The sequence below is a fragment of the Numida meleagris genome, chromosome 8, assembly GCF_002078875.1.
Source record: "Numida meleagris isolate 19003 breed g44 Domestic line chromosome 8, NumMel1.0, whole genome shotgun sequence".
NCBI classification, from domain to species: domain Eukaryota; kingdom Metazoa; phylum Chordata; class Aves; order Galliformes; family Numididae; genus Numida; species Numida meleagris.
The window spans coordinates 5924396-5949131 of record NC_034416.1 but is presented as its reverse complement, the minus strand read 5'-3'; the positions used below and the strand labels follow the sequence as shown (position 1 = coordinate 5949131).

General features: G+C 33.7%; 1 protein-coding gene across 4 annotated transcripts in view; it reads left to right on the top strand.

Annotated features, from left to right (window-relative positions):
- DIAPH2 (diaphanous related formin 2) overlaps positions 1 to 24736 on the top strand; it is a 155359-nt gene that overhangs the window by 70210 nt on the left and 60413 nt on the right. For all 4 annotated transcript variants that reach the window (XM_021405708.1, XM_021405710.1, XM_021405709.1 and 1 more), the window contains 3 exons: positions 2979 to 3218; positions 7734 to 7863; positions 11645 to 11769. In XM_021405708.1, the coding sequence (XP_021261383.1) occupies positions 2979 to 3218; positions 7734 to 7863; positions 11645 to 11769 (495 nt within the window). The remainder of the gene's footprint in view (positions 1 to 2978; positions 3219 to 7733; positions 7864 to 11644; positions 11770 to 24736) is intronic.

Below are 24736 nucleotides of genomic sequence, written 5' to 3'. Positions count from 1 at the left end.
CTCTGTCTATGAATTCTGTTCAGTTAACTATTTAAAGAAAGAAATTCAGAAAATTGTGTTTAATGATCTTGATTTGAAGCGTTACTATTGACATTGCTTCTTTTCACTGTTTGCAGTTTCCTACTGCAGCAACCTCGATCTTTGTGACTGAGATCTTCTCCCAGCTTGATCCCTCCTTTTGCTGTGTATTTCTATTTATAAATGTCATACCCTCCTTGTCAATTCAGCTTCAAACTTTCTCTTGTGTTCAGTTTAACTGCGTTTTTCTCTCTAGCTTTACATAATGATATTTTTGGAGTGGAATGCTGTATATCTGCATCCTCCCATCATTCTGCTCTTTAATGTGTAATAGTAAATCACTGTTGGGGCTGTGCTCAGAATTTACCCACCTTCCCTGTCAAATATGTTTTCCTTACATAGAGTCAGAAGTTCCTGAACACCATCTCATCTTCTTTTGCTTCTCTATCACCGTCCACTGTCAAGGATCCTCTGTTTCTGTTTTCTCTGTTTTCTTCTCTCATTTGCAACTTCTCTGGGAAGTTGCAAATGGTAGTCGAGCAGCTATTGACAGAACAGATGCTGTGGGGTAATGTGGATAGGGACAAGGAGAAAGTAAAAAAGGAAAAGTGAAAGCTGCACAATGAGAATAAATGACAATGCAAAACACTTTTCAGTTTTGTGTTATCAAATATAATAATAGAGTGCATGAGAACACTTGGAGACTGTTTTTATACTCTCATTTGGAAGTTTTTTCCTACTTCTAATTCGGAAGATGAAAGGTTAGAACAACTTGTTCTCTTGCTTTGTCTTGATGTAGCAGTAATCCAGAGGCAATTAATGAAGTAGCGAAGATCCAAGTAGTGTACATTAAGTATGTGTAGAAAGTAAATGTTGTAAGTATGCTTTTTACCTGAGTAAGAATTTGTCATTTTATTTTGCTGGTAGATAGCTGAAAACCACTTGAACTGGGAAAACCGCCTTGGGGTTTTTGCTGTTGAGTGGTTTAATTTTTTTAATCAAACATCCAACAAATCTAGTACTTACTGCTTTCTCACTGCTTTTATCTAGTAATACGATTTGTTTCTTATTTCAATGTTTCGCTGCCATTCTGCCTGTAGATTTTTGCAGAAAACTATGTATCTAGAGGAAAGTCACTGAGTTGACTATATCCTGTTGGTTGTCTTATAGACATGGCATCTTGCATTTACCTGACTTCTGACTACCATTGGATTGAATTTAAATGGTTGTTTTTTCACTGAAATGTGTTGTCAAAATCATGAAGATATCCTTATTTTCAGGACTGTTTCTTTGTGATTTGTTCTTTTGAGGAAGGTTTAGAAACATTTTGAATAGTATTTGATGGAGTGTTAACTAGAAAAACTTGCTATGGTTTGCCTTATGAAGGGACTACGTTTACTGAAGCTTCTTTGCATATTCAATTTTACCATCTAATTTAGTAAAAAAAAAATAATTGTTTTTATGATCTAAAGCTTTTGACAACATTTTTAGTCCCATTTTGAACAAAAATAAAAACTGTAGATTGATGAAAGTTAAAGCAGATTAAGTGATTAGTTTGGACTTTGGTTACTGCATGTCAGTGAAGGTAGATCCTTTTCAAGGCAGAAGTTTTCAGTATAATATTTCTAAAATAAGGATGTTTTGAAAAATGTCTCATAGCTGAATGATGATGACTTCCAGAGGCTCAAATAAACAGTTCTGATAATGGAGATGTACTGAAAATCTAAGAAGGAAGAAAGAAAGGCTAGTTATACAGGAACACTTCTGATTCATTTATTTTCCACATGAAAAAAAACTTGGTTTTGCAAGGAGCTGTGGTAAAGGTTTGTGCAACAGAGACAAGCACATAAAAATCCTTGTTTTGATAGCCAAGATGTGTGATTTGTCACATAACCAAGCTTTTCTTTCAGGGGGACAAAGTCCTTCAAGAACACCACTGATAGTGAATGCATTGGGGGAGAAATCTTTCTGTATTCTGCTAATTAATATTAAGATTTAGATGTGGAAGGTAATCATTCTTGCATTTAAATGAAAATTTTTAAGTGGATTAAAAATTTTCAATATATTTTTATCTTCTAAATGTCTTTTATCAATTACAGTCCATGGCTAAGTAGAAGGAAATACTATTGATTACTTGTGGAAAATGTGGAAGACAAGGGTTTATTTTTGGTATCTGGAGTAATGAAATTGGTCTTGGGGTTTTAAGCTAATCAAATTACTATCAGAGATACTTTTCAGCGTCTGTGTTAGGTACTATTTTACTACAGCGTGATTTATGACAGGAAGGAATTTGGTTATGCTACCCTTGCAAACAGAGGATAGTTTCTTGGGGAGAAGATTGACAAAGGTTGTTTAAAAGGACAGAAAGATACCGGATTGAAAAGCAGGTAGCGTGTTGCTTACGCTTTACGATGTTATGAGAACCCCTGTGGGGGTCCCTAAGGATTTGTCATTTTTTTCTCCCCCACTGCTCCTCCTGTGATCATGTGCAACTTGAGAACTGCACATCAGCTCAGTAAGAAAATCTGAAAGCAAGAAATACAATTCTCAAGTTTAATCAATCTGTAACTGTTTACATTTGTGCTGGTATTAGCACAGACTCTTGAGAGATTATTGTACTATTTTGGAAAGAAGAAATGAGAAGCTTATTTCTTAAGGGTGACTTCATTGGAGCTGTGACAGAAAGTTTGGCATGTGTATCTTCAGGCTAATCTTCAGTTCTTGTTAAGAGATGGAACTGGCTTACGTTTCCTGTGCTGTGTGGAGGGGTTTTGGTTGTGTGCATTTGTTGCCATTGAATATGTGCTGGTACGGTTTCTTGGAAAGTACAAGATAAATGATGGAAACATACAGAAACTGCGGTCTACCAATTGGCTGCCCAATATTTTTTAATATAAACTATTTTACGCAAGCAAGCTTTTGTTCTTTTATGTTCTGATTTAATGTTTCTTGTTTTGTAGATGAGTTCAGTGAAAATGTTGCGACCACGTCTCAATGCGATTCTTTTCAAGCTTTCATTTGAAGACCATGTAAACAATATCAAGCCTGGCATTATGGCAGTTACATTAGCTTGTGAAGAGCTGAAGAAGAGTGAAAGCTTTAGTAAGCTTTTAGAGTTAGTGTTGTTCCTTGGAAACTATATGAACACTGGCAGCAGAAATGAACAGTCTCTTGGTTTTAACATCACTTTTCTTTGCAAGGTAAGATGAAGCTATAAAACTGCTGAGTGCAAATTCATGAAGCTCATAGTACATAAGGAGGAACCCTAAGAAGGGAAAAACAATCAGTGTAGTTTACTGACACACCTTTATTTTTATAATGGATGCAAAAATACAGGATAAACTGATCTAGGACGGTCTCCTGCTATAGCTGACCCACTCACAGCGCTGGTGATTTAAGACAGTTGTTAAACTAACCATTCTGAGTCTTTCTGGAGTATGCAAGTGGAACAGCCTTTTTAATTGCAGTTTGTTTGTTTATCATCTTTTCAACAGTATATGTATAGAACTTGTTATTTAAATACTCTAGCTTCTTGTCTGTTATTTCTGTCTTCCATCCTACTATCCATCAAGCAAGAAGTAAGTATTTGTGATTAAAGATGAATGTTGAAATTAACTTGTAGTTTCAAAATATAAGATACAATGCCAATTTAAGACTTTATAGCAGCACTTCTTTATTGAAATGGTAACATGTGTTTTAGATATTGATCTGAACTTGAATATCTCAGTTGGTGAAGTATTTATCTTAGAAATACAGTGATGCAACATCTGTAAACAGGTGCAAAAATGTTAACATACATCTTGCCAAGGAGTTTTTCCATTAGCTTTTGTGTGTGATGTAATCTGAGGGCCTGCTGTTCAAGTCCCTGTCTAGGGCCCTGGGGAAGTCTGATGTGTACCTGTAGGAGTTGTAACTTTGGGGGGACAGCAACCTTTCAAATACATAACAAGTCTGATCTGACATATGTCAGCAGAGAATGAGTCTCTGTTTGTTGTAGTTTAATGCACAGATTTTGCCAATTTCAGGTAAGATAAAAAAAAAACTTCATCTGCAAAGCCATTTCATTTTAATAAATTAATGTTTTAAACAGCATCCAAGTTTAAGATATTTTTATAAATCCAGTGCTGCTTTTTCAGTGGCATTTGAATCCAAAGGGAAATTAATGTGCTAAGTACTAAACTATTTCTTAGTATATTTCTTAATTGAGGGGGAGGGGAAGTGATGACTGAAATTGAAAGGTATTTTAGCATAGCATAGATTCAAGAAGGTATTCTTGCACTCCAGGTGACTTATGAATTGCTTTCAATGCAAATTCTACAGATGTTGACACAGCTAATGTGGATCCTGCAAATTGTTCTCTACTGAACTGAGTAATTGCTGAAGCATAGATATCTGTGCTTACAGCTAAATTCCATTTAAAGTAACTGAGATAAAAATTTATGACTACTTGTCTTGCCCTCAGAAACAGAATCTGTGAACTTTTTTTTTGTTTTCAGGACATGTTTCTGTAGGAAGTAGTTTTTCATCCCTGTGAGATTTAGAGTAAATATTTAAAACATTCTCTAATAAAGTACATACTGTGTGGTGCATGTTGGTACTGAGCATGTTTTGTCCACTTCAGTGGACTTTCTGCTTGTGTGCGGAACCATATTAAGAGAGCTGTTGATTACTATTTTAAAACCAGAACTTTAACAAGGCTCTGAGCAGGGAAGAACACGTGTCTATGTGTACGCATTTCTGTGTATAAAATATATGTAGAAAGCAGAGTTTGCTTTAATGATGAGGAATCCTAACTTCATATATTCACTTTTCAACACAACTTGATAGCCATAATAATTTTGTGGCTTTTTTTGAATAATCTTAAAATTAATTCTATTTAGTAGATCTAGTGTTTTAGTATATGATCAGAAAGAAAAAGTAACTAAAAGGCAAGTATTGATCTGTGATTCTTATTTTGTCAGAAGTTCTTAAAATAGTCAGAGCTGGTCATCTGGAGTATGGAAATCTTATTAACAACTTCTAGTAAAATATAATGAAGAAAAGAATGCTCTATTTTAAACCTGTCTGGTCATAGTTAGAAAGCTAATCCTTGCGTGGTAATGGCAAATCCTTGAAAATACATAATCTTTGAATGTTATTTTTGCAGAGAATATTGGAAAAAGCAGTAATTTTTTTTACACAGTCTTTGGCAGAATACGGATAACTTAGTTGAAATAAAGGAGATCTACATTAGAATTCATGCATTAGAATAATGGTGGCAAGCAGTAGCAGTTATTCTTGTGTTTGAACTAGAGTATTCAAGATTGTCGAAGTGTATGAGTCATCTGTGTATATATAAGTATGGCAGAAGTAGCATAGTTTTGAGTTGTTGCTTTTTTTTAACAAAAATCCAGCTGCTATTCTTAACCGTATTGCAGTGGCTACTGTCTTTTCAAGGACAGGAACCCTTGCATGTCTGTGAAGTCAGGCTAGATAGAAATTTGATTGAAAGAGAGATTTGTCTGAACACCAAAAAAAAAAAAAAAAAAACCCACACACACACAAAAAAAAAACCAACAAAAAAAACCTCCTGAAACTGGTTTTGATATGATTTACACATTTGAAATGCTTTATCAAAGTATTAAATCATTATATTGATGCTGTTTTTGAGCTGCGGACCTAGAAACTCTGCTATGTGATTTGAGTGGCTGTGTTTGCAAATATAAAGTTGTATGTATTATTTGTCTTAATCCCTTCCCAAACAATGAATCTGGTAGTACTGAGTACTCAAATTAATGCTTTAACATTCAGCATGAAGCTGCTCCTTAAAACCTACATTGATCTACTCACTTCTTTAACCTAATGTGTGATTTCCACATTCTCTCTAGTAAAGGCCAGAGAATCAAAATCTAGTTTTGAAAATTTTAATATCTATATTAGTGTCTTTCAAAACGAAGTTGGAAAACCTTTAGTCAGTGACATGCATTGCTAATATTTTACAAAGGCTATATGTATGGCACTGCTTAAGATCTGAATGACTGTTTACTAAACGTTTTAAACAACTAAGCAAATGCTAATATTACCTCTTGAATGTTATTGTTGGTGACACTACATGTTTATTTTGTAATCTGTAGGTGAAACAATTTTGTCCTTTTAGGGGAAAAAATGTTTCATCCACTTAATGTTGTCACAAAGATGAAAGAATGCAAATCCTGTAGTTCTTGTTCACAGAAAAATTGAAATGCAATTTCTTTCTACCATGCAGATGTTGAGACACTAAATCTATCTTTTTTTTTAAGTTGGAAAACCCTTTATATACGTAACATATTAAAACCTTTTAACTACATACCATTACTGAGCATTGTTTAATCCTTAATCACTGATTCAGTATGATTTAAATTGCATTCTTAATTGCCTAAATACCTTATATTTTTAAAAGCCTGTTTTTGGACTGTACTCATTTATTCTTAACAGGGTAATCCTTAAAGCTGAAAGGCCTGTATTAAATTGAACATCAATGGCAAGCCTGTCATGAGGATTATAGAATTAGAACTTCTAGTGATTTACAGAATGAGAAAACAAATAAGAGATTTTATACATATTTATGTATACTTCTTAAATAAATCCTTGATTTCATTTGTTGTGTATGTTGTAGCTTGTTTTTGTATAAGAACTGTAGTAGATGAGTTAATAATGTTTGTCTTAAAGGTCTTTACAGATACATTTGTAATAGTACTTCTCTGTTTAAAAAAAAAAAAGTGAAGTACGCTTAGCTCGCTGTTCCATACACCTACTGTCTCTGTTAACTTTAAATAACAGATAATCTGCTTCCACTGATTCTTCAATCAATTCATACATTCATTCTTTATATCTGCATGAAAATGGATAAGCTAAACTTGGGCTTAAATTCACTTTAAAAATCCTAGGCTGAATCTAGTAGGTAATGCCCTTAGGATAATGGAGAGCAGAGTCCTATCACCTTTAGGAGCACTTGTTTATCTGAGACCACTAGAAATTGCCTGCCCAGATAAGAGGAGAGTGCAAGTAGGCAGTTACCTTCATAATGTACGCAATTCTCATGCAGGTTTCCTAAATAAAAGTTGACTTACTGAATTTAATGTACTGGCATTTAGGATTACCTTTGCTTGACTATTACCTTTTGATATTCCAGTAGGGTGCATTTATTTTGGATAGAATTTGTCAGAAATTCCAGGCAAGTTTGAATTCAGATTAAGCTCAAGCGTTATTCTTTACATTTTTTTGCTTCATAAAAATTGTGGATTTACAGTAACTTTCTTTAATGTGACTGGTAAAAGAGCAAATACCTTAGCCCTGTATCCAACCATGCAGCATTTCAGAGGCATTGCTTTAGAAATCTGGCAGCGAGGGCATTGAAGGAATGAACTAAACTCTGTTCTATTTAATCTCTGTTTGAGGCTTTTTAATCTTTTTATAACAGCATTCTGAACTGCAATTGCTAAAATCTCAGAAATTCACATCCTGTCTTCAGGTTTACAAAATTGTATCAAGAACAAAAACAATGCAGCATAGGGTTAGATTCCCTTTGTAGTCCTACAACAAAGAAGTGCAGAAGTTTGTTGTTTGAAATGTACAGGCCACTAATTTACTTAACTTTTTTGTTATTGAATTTAAATAAAGTGAATCTGGCAGATATCAAAAACATTAAAAAATAGTAATTTTTTTTTCTGTTATTTTCTCCTGTGTTTGCTTTTTAGATTATAGATACTAAATCAACAGACCACAAGACAACCTTATTGCATTTTCTGGCAGAAGTCTGTGAGGAGAATTACCGAGACATCTTAAAGTTCACAGATGAACTGCAGCATGTTGAGAGTGCAAGTAAAGGTAAGCAAGTAGATGAAGCACCTATTGGAAAAAAAAGCACCTTTGAAAGCACTTGTTTGCTTTGACGCAATACTTGCAACATTCTGTTTTAGATTGCAGGATTATGTAACGTGTAAGCATTGATAATCCGCATGGATTTTTCCTGTTCTGATACTTATTGACTTAAGAAAACGTGAGGGGGAGAACCTGTAATAAAGTAACTTCTTCTCTTTTCAAATAGACTGTGGGAATAATACAACGTAGCGAAGAGATTACAAAATCACACATCAGAAATTGTGTTAGCAGTGTAATCATGATGATTAGTTTACTGTTAGGTCTTTATTGCCTTCTTGCTTGAGAGTAAACACCTGTGTGTGTGTATAAGCACAATATGCTTACACTTTAACACTTGATTTTTTTATTTAAATAGAGAAAAATAAATATGCTGTCAAATGTTCACAGATTGCATATGAGAGATACAGTTCAATTATATTACCAAGTCAACAATGCTAATTGCATTCTTGGTCAGTCAGCAGTATTGTCCAGTAAATAAGTTAGAAAACTTTATTTACTATTGCATAGCTTTTATGTATAACATGCTAAGCTTCTTAGTGCACTGGTTGCCTAGCTATGAAAAGATTAAATTATTTAAATTATAAATAGTGTCTATCATACAGTTTGAACAATTATCATGTAGTCTAAATTCTAATTAAAGTTTGAATTTACTTTGGTAGAAATTGAGTGTAGAGTTTTGACTATCTTTGAAATGTAAATGTTATGTCAGACATTGCTCTGGAGGTGGTCAAGGCCAGGTTGAATGGGGCCCTGGTGATTTGATGTGGTGGGTGGCAACTAGCCAGCAGCAAGGCATTGAAACTGGATAGCTCCCTTCCAACTCAAGCCATTCTATGACTGTGACTTGTGTCAAATCCAGATTCAAATACCAGCTGCAATTAAGCCACCACTGCCATTCTTTATCATACTTTCTTTTTGCACTTAACTTGCAAACTTTAAGTACCTTTCCATGCTTTTTTTTTATGCATATGCAATAAAATGTGTTGTTTGATGTTGAAAAAAATCTTGATCGTTCAGACAAAGCAAAACCCTTCAGAGTGTTGATATGTCATCTTTTCAGGAGTTAGCTCAACAGTTATATAAGACTTCTGAAAATAGCTAAACTCCAAGTGAAGGGCAGAACTTAATGGTGAATTTGATATGGGTAATAACTTTTAGAAGTTGCTTTTTGTTCTCCCAGTACGTGGCAGACAGAATTCTTTGTTTGAAACCAAGGTATGCCATTTGAAAAAAACAAAACAAAACAAAACCAAAATTAAGTATTGATTTAAATGAACAAAAGACAAATATGAACCAGAGGATCCTGGGAAACATCAAGTGAAAGAGGACTTGGGGGAGGAGGTGAGTTATGTCTGTGTAGTACTAATAGCAGGAGCACAATTTTCTTCTTCATGTAGACATACAAAATTGCTTTCTTTAATTTGCTAACGTGCTTCTGCCAATTGAGACATCACTAGTAAGGACATCAGCAGTCAGAAGCACTGTGGAATACAAATATTTATGTACTTTACATAATATACTATTACAAATACTACAAGAAAATACAATTTTTGAAAGTCTGAGAGGTATTTCACTGAAATATTGTCATAAATTTAGAATGGGAAAAACATTTTAAAACATTCTGTGTCATTGTTGTTTTAAAATATAGCAATTTGGAACATACTCATAACTACTAGTCATTTTTCAGTCAAGTGAAAGTTTTATAGTTTGTTGCAGTAGAAGAAACAGTCTTTACAAAGAAATCTGCAGTATTTTCTACCTTGCATAGTTTAAATTGCTGAAACAGATTTTGCCCAATCTGGCATGTTAGTGGATATGAAACAGACAATGCCTTCTGGCATGATAAATTTAATGCCTGCATCTGTGACTGTTCTCTCCATAATGGAATCTGAAAGCTGGCGCTTTGCATCACAATCAAAAGTCAGCCTTACGCTGCATAGTGACTTCTGTCATTCTTTTCATTCACGTAAACTGCAATAATGAAATGTCAGAAAATCTCTCAATGTATTTTTTTGGATGTAGGTGCATCAAATACTGGAGGACTCGTTTTCCCTTAGAGAAGCTCCTGTATTTGCAAATAACATTACCATATTGATGGTAGCCTAGGCATCATCTAATTAAAAGCTTTTCAACAGAAGTATTTATCTTCATTGACAGGATGTCAGTGAAGAAGACAGAAGCAAAAAAAAATTCCACAGATTGATTTTGTGTAGTAGTTCCAAGAAGCAATTTCTGAAAAAGATTCTGTTAGAGATTCAGTGGTATTTGGGATTGGATTGCACTCTGCTAGAACATCAGCTACATTTTCCCAGTCTTCAAGGGTTTTCAGGTTTTATTTGGAAGTTGTCTTCTAATCTGTAGTAAGTGTTACACGAAGTCATGGTAGTTTAGACTTTGAAGCTACATTTTAAAGCTACAATTTGAATTCTACTTTAAACAAAAGTATCTATTCTGGCAGGTTCTACTTCTCGAAGTAATTATCAGGGGGAAAATTAGAGAATAGACTAGATCACTCTCTCGGACTGTTACTTAATAAAGAAATTAAGCATTAAAGAATTTCTGTAGTTAAACTAATTAAAGTTTGAAGACCACTTTAAGTGGCTTCTCAAATTATATAATCTATTCAGAATTACTTAATACCAGCTGTTAGTGAGTAGTTGTGTGAAAGCTACAAAACAGTACCTACTTATTCTTTCTCTTCATCTGTTCTTGAATTTGCACGCTTCTCAATTCAGAAAAAGGGAAGCATGGCTTGCGCTTGACTGAATTGGAAAGACCAAACTCCTGTTAGAAGTTGAGAGCCCAGAAGGAGATATGTTAGATCAAGTTGTTCAGTGCTTTGTCTAGTGAGTTTCTTTAATAGCTGCAATGGTGATTAAACCCAGATTGTGTTAGCAGTTTTTTGCTCCTCTTTGCATTCCTTGCTCTCTGAGATTTGACGAAGGACTACACAGCAGAAACTCTTTGTGTAGTTCTGGAATATTCTTGAATTTCTCTGGTATTGTACTGTTTCACCTTCAGAATTGTTGTGACTTTCAATGGAAATATCTCTCTTTCAATGATTTATCAATTAGTAGTTGTTTAATACAAATCGTAAGAATAGTGGTTTATGCTAGAATAGCGTATTACAGAGCACTGTTCTTCTGGGGTATCCTTTATTTAGTTTTTGGTGCTATACTATGAGTCCTTTTTTGTAATTGTCAGTGACTTTTATTATTTAAACCTACCTTTGGTGTTAACAGTGGGTTTCACAAACTGGTTTATAGAAATCCATTTAATTTCAATAGAAGAAAAATATTTGATCTTTTTCACGTCTGTTTCTTAAATCATTTCTGTAACCAAGTAGATGCATTAATAAGATATTAATTTAAGCACGTACATGCATTAATAAGGTAAAATCTCTTTGAACCTTAGCAACTTTAAAAGAATGAAATATTAGAATTTTTACCAGTAAATTTGAATAGAATTTGAATCATTTGAACTAATAGTAGAATTAAGTGGTGACATTTCCACATTAAGTATAATAATGTGGTGCATTACAGTAGATATTTTCACTTATTTTTATGAACAGTAGAATTTTTTATAATCAGTAATTCAGAAGAATGCGCATCTGCTTAATGGAATAATTCTCCTTAAGACTATTTATACTGTTGTTGTTTCTCGTTCTGATACTGTTTCCTTCTAACCATCATTTGGAATCTTCTTACTTATTAACTATTTTTATTAGTTTCAGACAAAACTCTGAAGGGCAGCCTTGACTCAATGGACAAACAGATCCAGCGCATAGAGAATGACATAAAGAATTTCCCTAAAATAGAAGATGAGCATGATAAGTTTGTAGAGAAGATGAGCATATCCTTTTTGCATGTCTTTATTCCTGATTTCAGTGTTCTTCTTATCTGGTAAAGTATTTACAACATTTAAAAAAGTTTTAATTCTGTGTTTTTATTCTAGTGGAGAGAAAAATGTCAGATTAGACCGAGGGTAAGAAAACAAAAAGCCATTAACGAAACTGAATCTTAGGATTTGTTCTTTCTCAGTGTATGAATTAAAGCATTCCAAGGGAGAAAAATAATTCCTTCATGGAAACTATAGTGTCATGTCATAAAGATAGTTCTGTGTTTTTCTCTTAAAGAACAGTATTTAATGGTATTTACGTCATTTCAGTCAGTTACCAGAGTTGACAGCAGTCCCTATTTTTAACTCCAGATATGTTGATTTTTGAAGAGTAAAGTATGAGTTTTGTTAATTTTCTTGTGTGTTTGGTTTTGACTGATCATCTTAGAGGTAAAAGTATTTACATGTTATTTAATGTAAATAAAATGTGGTTTGGTTTCTGTAGGGAGAACGGACTGTAGGTTCCTTAGTACTTTAAGTAAAATCTGGGGAAGAACACCAAAGCATGTCTGTTTCACCTGCTTTCACTCCAAAATTTTCACTTGCCCATCTTTTCTTGTGCTCAAAAGTCTATAAATAAGTGTACTGCCAATGTAAGAAACTCTAAACTTTGAGAGAGACTAGGCAAAAGTCAAATTTTCTTGAAATAAGTTTGCAGTTATTTTGCGTAACATACATTTCTGTATTTCTGGAAGAATTGAGAGTGTGGTGTGTGGCAAAGACAGACATCTTGTGTGTTCTTCAAGTATCTGGAAGTTCAGATAGTTCATATGACTTATTTCAGTGAAACAAGTCATGATTTGTATGTATGTGTATTAAAACCAAAATAGGGATGGATATCTAGATCCAGTAGTATCTGCTCATCAGACATAAGAGGTGTATGTAATGAAGTGTAATTCACCTAACTTCTTTGTATTTGGAAACTAAGTCTTTGCAGGGCAGGTCTGTATTACAGGTTGTATATCTATTTTCAGTTGTGTTAAGCAAGTGCTTTATCATTTGTCATCCTGCTGCTTGTATGTTAGCCATACTTACAAAAACTATTTGTGGAGTTCACGTAATTTGGAGTGGAAAAAAGAGCCACAGAGGTACTTCTTTCTGTTCAGTTCCTCATAACCTGAATTTCTTAAAGAAATTGTCTGACAGTACAAGACAGTTTAAAATACATATATATAGATATAAAATATGCTTTTAAAAATGGAAGTGGATATGTGGATCCTAAAAATATTTGATAATTAATTGTTTAAAGTCTGTTAAGAACGCAGCATTGCTTCACTGCACATATGTTGATGTCAGAACTAGATTACCGGCTCCTGGTAATTATAATAGGCACTAGATGTCTGACAGCTTTTATCATACCGATGAATTTGGTGGCTTGACAAAGTAGATAAGACTAAGAAATGAGCTGATTCTTGCAAGGATTTATGTTTTCATAATTAATAGATGACGTGACAAATTTTTCTTTTTCAGAAAGTCATCTGCAGTTCTGTCAGATGTTCAAATTTGTTCCTACTTTGCTAATATTGTAGAAGTTTCTTCACTCTCGTATTATTATTTCTTTTTTTTGAATAGGAGATAAATTAGGAGGGAAAAGAAATCACCTTTTAGTCATCAATATCTGTTTTTTCTGTTTCTGTCAGCTTGTTGAATAATTGCTTTTGATAGCACATGTTGAGATTAGAAAGTTGAGGATTTCAGGCTTGAACATCATTTTAACTGCTTTGAGTGTCTCAGAAAAATTGCAACGTGTTGGAACATAAATCATTTCTCAGCAGGGTCTTAGAATGCAGGAATGCGCCACGGTTAAAAGCATAGTTTCTCTTCTCTTTTCCTGCCAATAAAGAAGGCTATTTACCCATAATTATGAATGAGATTTTCTTCAGGAAGTATGAAGTATGTATTTCCTGGTATCCTATTGAAGTAATAATCTCAATAGAAAATATCATTCATAATCTTTCTTGTAATAATTGTCTTCAGAGGACTTTCCCATTATCTGATCCAAGGCTAGAATGGTACTTTACTTGAAGAACAAATATATGTGAGAGATTTCTTTATAATTAACCCAGCTTCATGCTGTACTGTGGAGTATGATTGAACAGTTTAGGAGTAATTATGAACTATAAAAAATTTGGCTTTCACTCCTTGATTTTTGTTTCAGTGTTTGTGCCTAAAATTTAGGTTGAATCCTAAACTCTGAATTTTATACTGATGTTACAGTAGCTATAGGCATTGTTTTCTTTTTAAGGCAGTTAGAACATGGTGTTTATCCTGCTTGAGAGACTTTTTGTTTTTACTGCAATCTGCTTGGATTGAAAGAACCAGAGATCTTTCTTTTGGACCATTATATAATTTTTAAACAATCTCATGTTTTTTTTTTAAGTATAATGTATCTCAGGTGTATTGAAGATTTCCTTAAGCAACATATTAATAATTATTTAACTCTGTTTTATAAGTTACGTCATTTGCTGTAGTAAAATATATTGACATACCTAGTTCTGTTACAATCTTCTCTCTACCAGAGTAATAAAAATAATTGTTTGTTATTTTTTAGTTGGTTGCATTCATGTGAAGAATTAAAAGCTTATCATTAAAGAAATGAAAACTTTAGGAAGCCATAAATGATGCAGAATTACTGCTGTTAAGCCCTACTTTGAGCTTGTTATTAACTTATTAAGCAGAACAGCACTGATCTGTCAACTAATTTTAATTTTCAGCAATGAACCCAGTTAAGACAGTCCTTTCATTTAAAATTAAAAAAAAAAAAAGCTTTTTCTGTAAAGGATTCTCATTCAACTTGAATTTGTACTCCTAGTTCTGTCTGGTGATGTCTATTGCTTTGCAACTGAATGTGAGATCTGTCAGTTACTTACTTGATGTACTTCAGAGGTAATGAAATCATCTGGGGAACAGTGTATTTTAAATGTGTATGGGTCTTTTATGCACTGAGAATGTTAGAAAATATTTCATGTACACTAAGCTTTAACTGATAATACTCTTGTCGGAAACAGTGTATTACAGAATCTCACATAATAGGCCACTGGGGAAGAAACAAATATATTGAATCAGAGTTCCAGCATCTGGAATTGTCTGTGAAACTTTCTTTTTCTTTGTGTGACTGAGCGGCAGGACATCATTTACACACTGACTAAGAGTGCTGAAAGAATGTTAATGGCATTAACACTCTTGTCATCTGTTAACACTTGGGAGTTCCTTCTAGCTTGTTATGGAAAAATAATTCACTTCAAGTGTTTTGAGATGTCATTTTTGGGAAAGCCTGTTTTGTTTCTGAGACAGTTTGAAATGCACTGTCACTCTCATTTCTCCATGAAATAAGTGTTGCCAGCAGGAGCAGGGAAGTGATCATCCCTCTGTACTCAGCCCTGGTGAGGCTGCACCTCGAGTACTGTGTCCAGTTTTGGGCCCCTCGCTGCAAGAAAGACACTGAGGCCCTGGAGCGTGTTCAGAGAGGCAACGAAGCAGAGGGGTTTGGAGCACAAACCTTATGAGGAGCGGCTGAGGGAGCTGGGATTGTTCAGTCTGGAGAAGAGAAGGCAGAGGGGTGACCTTATCATTCTCTGCATCTGCCTGAAAAGGGAGATTGTGATGAGGTGGGGGTCGACCTCTTCTCCCATGTGTAACTAGCAATAGGACGAGAGGAAATGGCCTCAAGTGTTGCCAGGGGAGATTCAAGTTGGACATTCTTATCTAAAAAAAAGTGATATTTGAAAATACTGTCGTTAGGAAGTGCAGTTCTAGAGTAAAAGATGTATTTCAGGAAAATCTTGGTTATACATCCAGATAAAATACTTTTTCCTACATAGTGTCAAGAGACATAAAAGTTGTGGTACTGAAGTTAATACCTCAGTAAGATTTTTTCTTTTTTTTCTCCCAGACTAACTTTTCAAGCTAGTTTTTATCCATCTTCCTTCTCTCTTTCTCCCACCACACCAGCAAGAAAAACTCACAAGCGATGAAAAAGCTGGAGTGTCCTGCTGTATTAAGTTCTACAGTGAATAACAAGGGATCAGAAAGATTTCTGCTTCCAGTTAAAAAAATGAATTCCAAGGAAACATGTGTCTTGAAACTTAACACTTACTTAAAACAACTTAAGAGTACATACAGGGGAGGGGAATGAAACAGGACGGATTTATTCTAGCTTAAGAGATCAAAAAATTGGATGTTATCTCCAGAACTTACCTCTGGAAAAAATAGTACTTATTTAAATGCTTAATCAAGGAATTTCTTACTTTTTTAAAAAATTAATTGTTAAGTTTTCTATCTAATATAGAGAAAACAAAACCAGTAACAGAATATTCATGTTACTGATCTTGTTTGTTACTGAGAAAGGGCTATAAACAGTGGAACCTTAAAGTTCTTCTGGGGAAAAATGGATTACTTTAAGCTTCACTGAACTCTTTCAGAGTTTTAACTCATAAGAGGATCAGTTGAGGCCATCTGATCTATTTTATACTTTCACCTATGAAATAATTATGGACTTGAAACTCTGCCCAAGTAAGCACTGATACTGTGTTTCCCCAAAACATAAGATTCACTGGAATGCACTTATTGAAAAGGGAGTCAACAATATATCATTTGATGAGAGGTTATATTTAAAAGGCTTCTCTCTCTTAAACACTCGCATCATATATAAATGGGTGTGCTAAAACAACCAAGATAAACTTGATTAAACTGATCATGCTTGTAATTCTCAGAAGTCTATCTGAAGTTCTAATGTATTTGATCAGCACAGGCAGAAAATCCCACTTCTGAAAGCACTGTGATAGAAGACGGGAAGAATTAGTACATGTGTATAATCTACTTTTCTCTTCGAAATTGGCAGCTTTCTTAGAAAATTCAGGACATTGATGAATAAACAGTGTTTCCTTTGTGTTGCTAATTGTTCAAGCACATAGCATCTTAGCGTTTTGAATCCTATTGAAGAACTGATGCTGCAAAATTTTAGAATAAGATTGAAACTAATTTGTGGTAAGTTTAGTTATGTTTGAAATATTGACACATTGACACTATTAAGTTAGTAGGGAGGTAGAGGACAAAAGGACTACTATTTGGTATAGTTGAGCTGCAGTTGTTTGTTTAGTTGGTGGAAAGAGTATTTCTTCCATGTATGGAATCATCAGTGTTCATAGCTTCTGGAATTATCTCTATTTTTCTTCCATGTTGTTTCTGTGACAGCCATGATACAAATCCACTTCTGTCAAAGAAAGGAGGAGGTTTAAACATAGTTTTGGTCTATGTTTTGTGTCCTCTGCTTGATTTCCTATGGTTAAATGATAAAGTAGTATGTGTGAAACAGTGGTTGAAGAAACTGACAGTACAATAGAAAAAACCTTTTCTGTAAAGAGCAGGTGTGCATTTATAGGGGCTTCCTGGGGGGCATATTGAGTACTGAGTTTACCTTGAAACAGAGTAAATATGCTCTGTTGTAAATCTAAATCCATCTTCTTTGCTGTATTACCTCTCTATCAGCTCTAACAAGGCATGGTGAAGGTGTTAAACCTCCTGGAATAAATACGGGTGGCTTTCTTTGTGTGTTTTCTTAAAGAAAGTGTGAATTATACCGAAGATATGCTGAAATGAAGTAGATTTCCATTGTCTCTTTTTTCCCCTTAGGAATGTTGTTTAGATGGTAGGTAGCCGCTGGGGGAAAACAAAAAAAGGGGGAGGAAAAAAAAAAAAGGAAAAAGTTTGTTGGTTTATCTTAGATCATACAGTTTTTTTATAAAGTTATTCAAGTTGCTGTCAATCATTCTGCATATATGAAAATAGTTTTATACAAAACAAATTATCAATTTTCTTTGTCATAGTACACTTCTGCTTTCAAATCTTCATTTCTTTTAAGAAAGAAGAAGACTTGATGTAAGGTTACAAATGATTGCATTGATTTTTTTTCATATTGGGATAGACTGTAAATGTGAGCAGAAGTATACAAACAATATGTAAAGACCTTTATGGGATTAATAAAGGAAGACATTGGCAACAATTACAAATGGGGGAATGTAATGATAAGCAACGGGTAGTTGTGTGGCAAACAAGAACTTCAGATAGCTTACTTTCCTGATTTTTATTTATTGAATTACTTTTATTCTGTTGACTCTATATTACGGACTTCTCTAGGTTATCTGCTTCAGATTAAGTCCACGTATTTGATTATTCACAATGCTTTTGGTCTGTTGGTTGTTTAATCCCTGAGATTATGTAGCTATATTACATGAGGGAGCTCTGTTCTGTTCTGCACCTTAAAGACCACATCTAGAACTGTGCTTTATGAAATTGAGAGAGAATATAATACTAGAAAAGGGCAAAAGTTGAGGTGCATTTTGGGTATGTATGTTGGGTAAGTAGAAAAAAAAATGATTTTTGACAGCAATCTACACGGACTGTAGAAACTGTATTTGAGGAAAAGCCTGGGTGTTTAGGAGATTCTAAGGAATAAAATTGTGAACAAAAATCCATTTAAATACATGGAAAATCTAGAGTAGCGTTGATTGTGAATAACTGCCTGAGGGAAGCTGTGCTTTCATCCTTAAATCTCTATTAAAGCAAGTTTTCCAGATCACTGAAATAGATTTTTATTTTTTAATAAAGAATTGTTCACTACTTGAATGATAATTTAGAGATCCATTTTCTAATTGCTATATGTTTATTTTTAATCTGAAATTAAAGGGAGAGTGCACACTGTAAATCCCTGTAACTGCAGCATTTCATACCAAAAATCAAACTGACATAAACTGTTCAAACTGATAAAAGCAATTTGGGTGTTTGTGGAATGACTTTTTGTCCTGTTCGCTTCTCTAACCCTGAGAAAGAAGTGACTTTTCTATCAGATAGCTATCAAGCAATTTTAAAACAATTCCTTTAATTTTGAACATATAGAATTTTGAAATATTATATGGTGTGATTGTATTTATTGTTTTCCAAAATTCTGAAAAGCAAGAAGACAAGGGCTTCCTGGCATTGCTGTATTAAAATAATTCTAATATGTCAGTTAGTCACTTCTACTCACTGCTACTTTTCTTCCCCACGCTTTAGCCCCAAAAACTTATCTCGATGAAAGAACCATCAGGTCTGCTGATGGAAACTTGGTAAAACAGGGTATAACTGGCAGCTCAGACATAACTCTCAATGAAATTCTGTAGAAGGAAAAACTGCATGATCAAAGTTGCTGATTCTCTGAAAGATTTAGGGCACACAAAGCTGTAATTTTGTTTAAGGCACCTCATTATATGTTCCAAAGCTAATAGAACATTTCTAGGGATGGCTACCTAATCGTAGCTTTGCTGAAATGATAACTGATTTTTGTTGTTGTTGATAGAACTTCATATGTCAATGCTTTGTGTTATTTTCAAGACATATTTAATTTATTTGACTATAATACATTAACCTTTTTTCAGCATCGTTTTGATTGTAATAGCAGCGTTTTAGTTTTGTTCTTGTTTTTATGCCTTTAAATGAATTTTCGTTTAATTTTTCTCAAGGAAGATGGGAGATATTTTCTTGACTTATATCTTCTGTGTTGCTTTGCAATAAATGCATAAGTAGTGGTTATAGTTAATTGTTTACGACCACTAAAAATGAGAGCAATCTGAATTTTAAAAAGTTAGTAGATCTCTTTATTATTTCAAGATCTTTCGAAAGCAAAATATTAAAAATGAGCTTTAGGTTAAAAACAACATATTTTCTGTTCTAAAAAGTACTGGAAAAGCATAAGTTGTTAGGGACTTGCTTTCAAAATGCAGGATTTCAGAATTCCAGGTAAAAAAAAAAAAAAAAAAAAAATCTCTGAGGGAGATTTAATGAGAGAGTGCAGAGTTTACTGAATTCTGCACAAGCTGGGTATGGACGAGAGGGGAACACCCCCAGACTGAAAAAGAAACTTTGTAAGAAATTGTTTTGATAGGTCAAATTTGAAAATAAAAGGCAACAGAGTTTAAGAGTGTAGATTTTGGGGATTATTTTTCCTTTTAGGTAGGGGAAAAGAAATTAAAGACTTGTTAAATTCTCAGGTCATGAACTGTCTTTTCCTTGGGCAAGGGAAGTAGTGGTTTTAGGTTACTTTAGTTTAATTCCTAGCCCTAGTTTTGGAGTTATTCCACTTCCTCTCCATTTAAGATAGCCAAGATCTTCCCTTCACTAGATGGTGGCTTTGTAAATGCTGCTTTTTATTTATTCCTTTGTATTCTTATTTACTTTCTAAGTTTTCTTATTCATGCTACGAGATAATTAGTTTTCTTATTCATACTCTTAAATCAGCTGTTAAATCTGTAAGTCTTAGAGCAGTCTTCTCTAACATAAACCGATTTAAGAAACAGGCTGTGGAGTTTCATTGCTTGGACTGAATATTTATAAAATAGGCCCTAATTTATCAGTTTTCCTTAGAGAGTTCCTATTGGACTTCTAGAGAAATGAGCACTGATCTTTGCTTCCTGATTAACAAGAGTATAATTAAAAAAAAAAAAAAACCTGTTGAAATTACATTGTCATAAGCTTGCTTTTGTGCATATTAAAGTGATGTGTATGTAATCATTGCAAATAGTCTTTTAATTATTGAGAAGTTTGAATTCATGACAATTAGGAATTGATATAATTGCTTAGAACTAGGAGTAAGTAAACAATGACATTTTCTGCTGTTTATTAAGATGAAAGCTTTATAGCTATTTCAGGCCAAGTCAGAAAGGCCTCATCTTAATTAACATCACTTAGGCATGACAGCTGGCATTGGTATCAAATGGTTATGATCTTCATGCTTCATTTTCATGAACACAAACGCTGAAATATGGTCTATGCTCACTGAATGCAGTTGTATTAAATAATTCTCGTAGTTAATGACTTCATGTACTAATGAAATGTAATTGAGGACAGGGAGAGGTACAGAACCCTCTAGTGTAAGAGGAGCAACTGTTTCACCTGTTCCCCTCAGACTGTTCTGTTAAATGATGAATGATGAAGTAATTTGCTTTGTAGTGAGAAACAAATTCTCAACTGAGTTGTTTATGGATGTTTTATTAATTAGTGAATCTACAAATTCTCTAAAAGGACGTGATTTTGTGTAAACAGATAAAGTAGTGTTGTTTCTCTGTTTTGATTTCTTTGGTTTCTAATTTGGATAGATGAAGATTCCTGCCAGACTGTGGTTTTTTTTACTTCCAGAAGAGAAAGACTTTTTAAAGGAAGAAGAGATTAGATATATAATTGTGATTCATAATTATTTGTGTATGCTCCAGAATTCATTTTCTGTGTAGTCAAAGAGATGCATTATGTATGTAGTGTGAATGATAAAATTGTTAGCATCTGTTTACATACTGATAGCAGGTGAAAATAGAGCTATCAGTGTAAATGACTTACTGTTATTAAAGCTGAATTTGTCTTCAACTAATAAGTTCTGTTTGTGTTTCTGCAGTTCAATTTGAAGATGCTCTATTATGGATGAGCTTAGAAATTAGAAACTAAGAGCAATGATACATCCTTTATTAAAGATTATGACAGTATAGTATCAAACTTTCTCTTCTACCTAGATAAAACATATTGTTAGGTTACTTTGGTATTTCCATAATCCAGAGCCCTGCTCTGAAATTTATATACAAGAGTTTGGAAATGATGGTATGCTGAATGTGTACTTGAAATTTTTTTCATTAAATTTTGACACTTTGTGGTAGTTATTTGGAGATCTTTTTATAAAGGTTAATATTCTTGAGTGTATTTTTGTAATAGTAATAGGTGGTTCTACCCCTGCAACAAGTGTTTCACTCTAAGGATAGTATGTAGCAATATATAGATCAGCAAGTAGTCTTCTTATGTCTTGGATGTCATCATTTTCACAGATAGTTTTGAAGCATGGGTATAGGCCTGTTTGTGGTTGTATGTTCTAAGTCAGACAATGGGTTGGCCTAAGTACAGGTCAAGTAGGTGGCTAAATCAAACCTAGGGCAGCCAAATTCACTTATCTGGTCCTTACACTTGATATAACTGAATTGCTGATATCTTGTGGAATTCTCATCATCAGAATAATTAATTTTGTTTAAATAGCAAAGACTGTGATTTGTTGAAATAATTAACTGTTTAACAAGATAATTTTAGGACCGAATGATTATAGTTCATGGCGAAGGTTCTGACAATTGATGTGTTAGTATTTCATCTTCCTCTTCAGCAGTTCTCAGTTTGGTTTCCTTTTGGAATGCTTGGAGTGGTAAAAAGCTCTGTTGGTGTGAAGAGCATAGAACTCTAGGCATAGAACTCTAAGCTTGGGATATTTGAATGACATGAAGTTGCATTATATATCTAGCTAAAGAAGAAGAAAAAATTTTTTTAGGAATTCTGAATTGTAATGTTTGAATTTGAAATATTGAACAAGATATTGGTTATTCTGTTTATAGATTTGGATTTCTCAGAATCATAGAACGATTGAGTTGGAAATGGACCTCTGGAGGTCATCAGGTCCAGTTCCCCTGCTCCAGTACGGTCACCTGGGGCAAACTGTCTGGGACCATGTCCAGTTGACTTTTGAGCATCTTTACAGAGGGAGATTTCCACAGTCTAGGCAACCTGTTTCTGTGCTCAGTCACCTGTTGAAACTCAGTTTAACTGTGATTCAGCACTTGGTTCAGACTCAGAAGTACAGAAGGTCAAATACAAATTAGGTTGTAATTCGGCAGTGAAGTACCTGTAACTATGAATGCAGGCTGTTATGTGGAGGTGCAGTTTTCGAACTGTTTCTTGATCTGTTGTCTAGTCTGCTGTATACTTAATGTCCTTTTCTTGCTAATTTCCTACCTTTGAGGAGTACAAATGCCCCCAATAAGATCAGCTTATAAGCGAATCCACTAATTCACGCATTCATAGTAGTAACATGCAGTATTTATAATTAGTGGCGTCACGTTTTTAATCTCCCTCATGTTTTAACTAATATATTATGAAGTCATAGAAACAAAAATCAGCTACTGTGTGATTATTTACATAATTCATTCTGCCAAATTAGTTCTCCCCCCATCTTTTCATTGTGGGCTCCAACAGATTCGCTGTGAAGCTTTCAAATAAAAATATTATTTTAAAATTAGTTTATTAATTTTCATTAGTGTTGGCAGTAACATGATAACACTGAGCTGACTGACAGTGAGTTAACAACAGTTTAAAGAGTAAAACTACCTTATGTTTCTCCAAAATAACAGGATTTGCAGTACAGATAATAGACTATTTGTATGTTATTAACATTAATGTACTTTGTTTTAATAACAAAGTTGTAATTTTATGAAAAAAATCAACTATATTACCCTTGATATTACAACTGTATCTGTCACTGTATGTGCATCTTCAGAATAATAAGGTGGTGTTATATCATGCAGCTTCATTCCCTTCTTCTTTAAGTACAGCTGACACTAATTCCATAGTTCATTTCAGGACAGGAGAGAAACATTCAAATGTAATTTGTAATGGAAGTTTTAATAAGCTAGTTTAATTAAACTCTGTTATCTGAGACACAGAACATTCTGATGGAAATTGTCAATTTCCAGAGTAGTAATTGTAGTGCTTGGGAGTTTGGAGTAACTGACAACAGTAATAATAATAATTGATACATTGTTATGAAGTTCTTAATAGGTGTTGTGATTCAAGTGATAACTACCCCTCCAATAGATTCAAGTCTTTAACCTTGATTTCTATGTTGGTTGTTTTTGTTGCTTGTTATCTGTCTACTTGGAAGAAAGCAGTAGAAAGCATGAGAGTATTGTGGTAGTGATCCTAATATATATATATGTGTATATATATATACATATATAATTTAAATCTAGTATTGACAGCAATTGAGTATTCTTTGTCTCACATAGTGAGATTGCATAGTGTCATGATGACTTTTGTATCCATTGCTTGATTAATTAAATGCCAGCAAACTGTAGTCATCTGTTCATGGCTCATTAATATAATGACTGAAAATACATTTTTTGTAAGTACTGTGTATTTAGATGTAAACTGAAGTTTGCAGCAAATGTAAAACCAAACAGATAAAAATCATTGGGGGGGGGGGAACAAAACAGTTTTTAAGTTTCCCAGCTCCTCTTCTAAGAGGAAGAAGGGACTGGAAAAATTAGAATTAGTAGGTAACTAGAACTTGATAGCAAAAGTTAGCTTTTATTTTCTTTAGGGTTCTCTAGAGACCTGGCATGTAGAGATTTTATGAGGTTATAGGATAAACCAGATATATTATTAAACTCTTGGTATCAGTTACTTAAGGGTGATTTTCTTTTAATTATTTTATTTTTAATCCATGGATCAAATGTTTAGAACCAGTGTATTGGACATCATGTTTGGAAATCATCCATAAATGTAAACATCAACTACTTCAAAAATTCAGGCTTATATGTAATTATTGTTATTACTGTAGATGTTTATGTAATGTTGCTGTAAAAATATGTTCTAGTTTCAATATCAACATTTTCTCATTTTATAGTGTTGTTATTTCTCAAGTTGAATGTAAAACTTAATGGGAAATTGGACTTTGAGAGCTTTGTCTCAAAGAGTTTATTTTCAGCCTTGATACTCTTTTGAAGTTAGATTGTGAAATGACACAATACTCAACAGTATCCAAACACCAAGGAGATGTTAGAAACAGAATATCTACCTGAATTTCCTTTCTTTATTATGTGAGCTGTTGACTGGTTTCAGAATTGCTTGGGGATTTAATCCAATCTCAAAAATAAATATTTTATATGGTGTCTCTTTAGTCTTACTCCCCTAATTAGTTTTGAGATTGCTTGTTTTTTTGCAGAGAGATTGGGATCTCAAAGATACTATGTAATTAAAAATGTGGTACTAGGCAGACTCTTGGATTAGAGACAGAAATATGGGGGCAGTTTGCAACATGAGGTCTGCTGTATTAAGAATCAGAGAATCTGCATGTAAGATAGTTGTTACA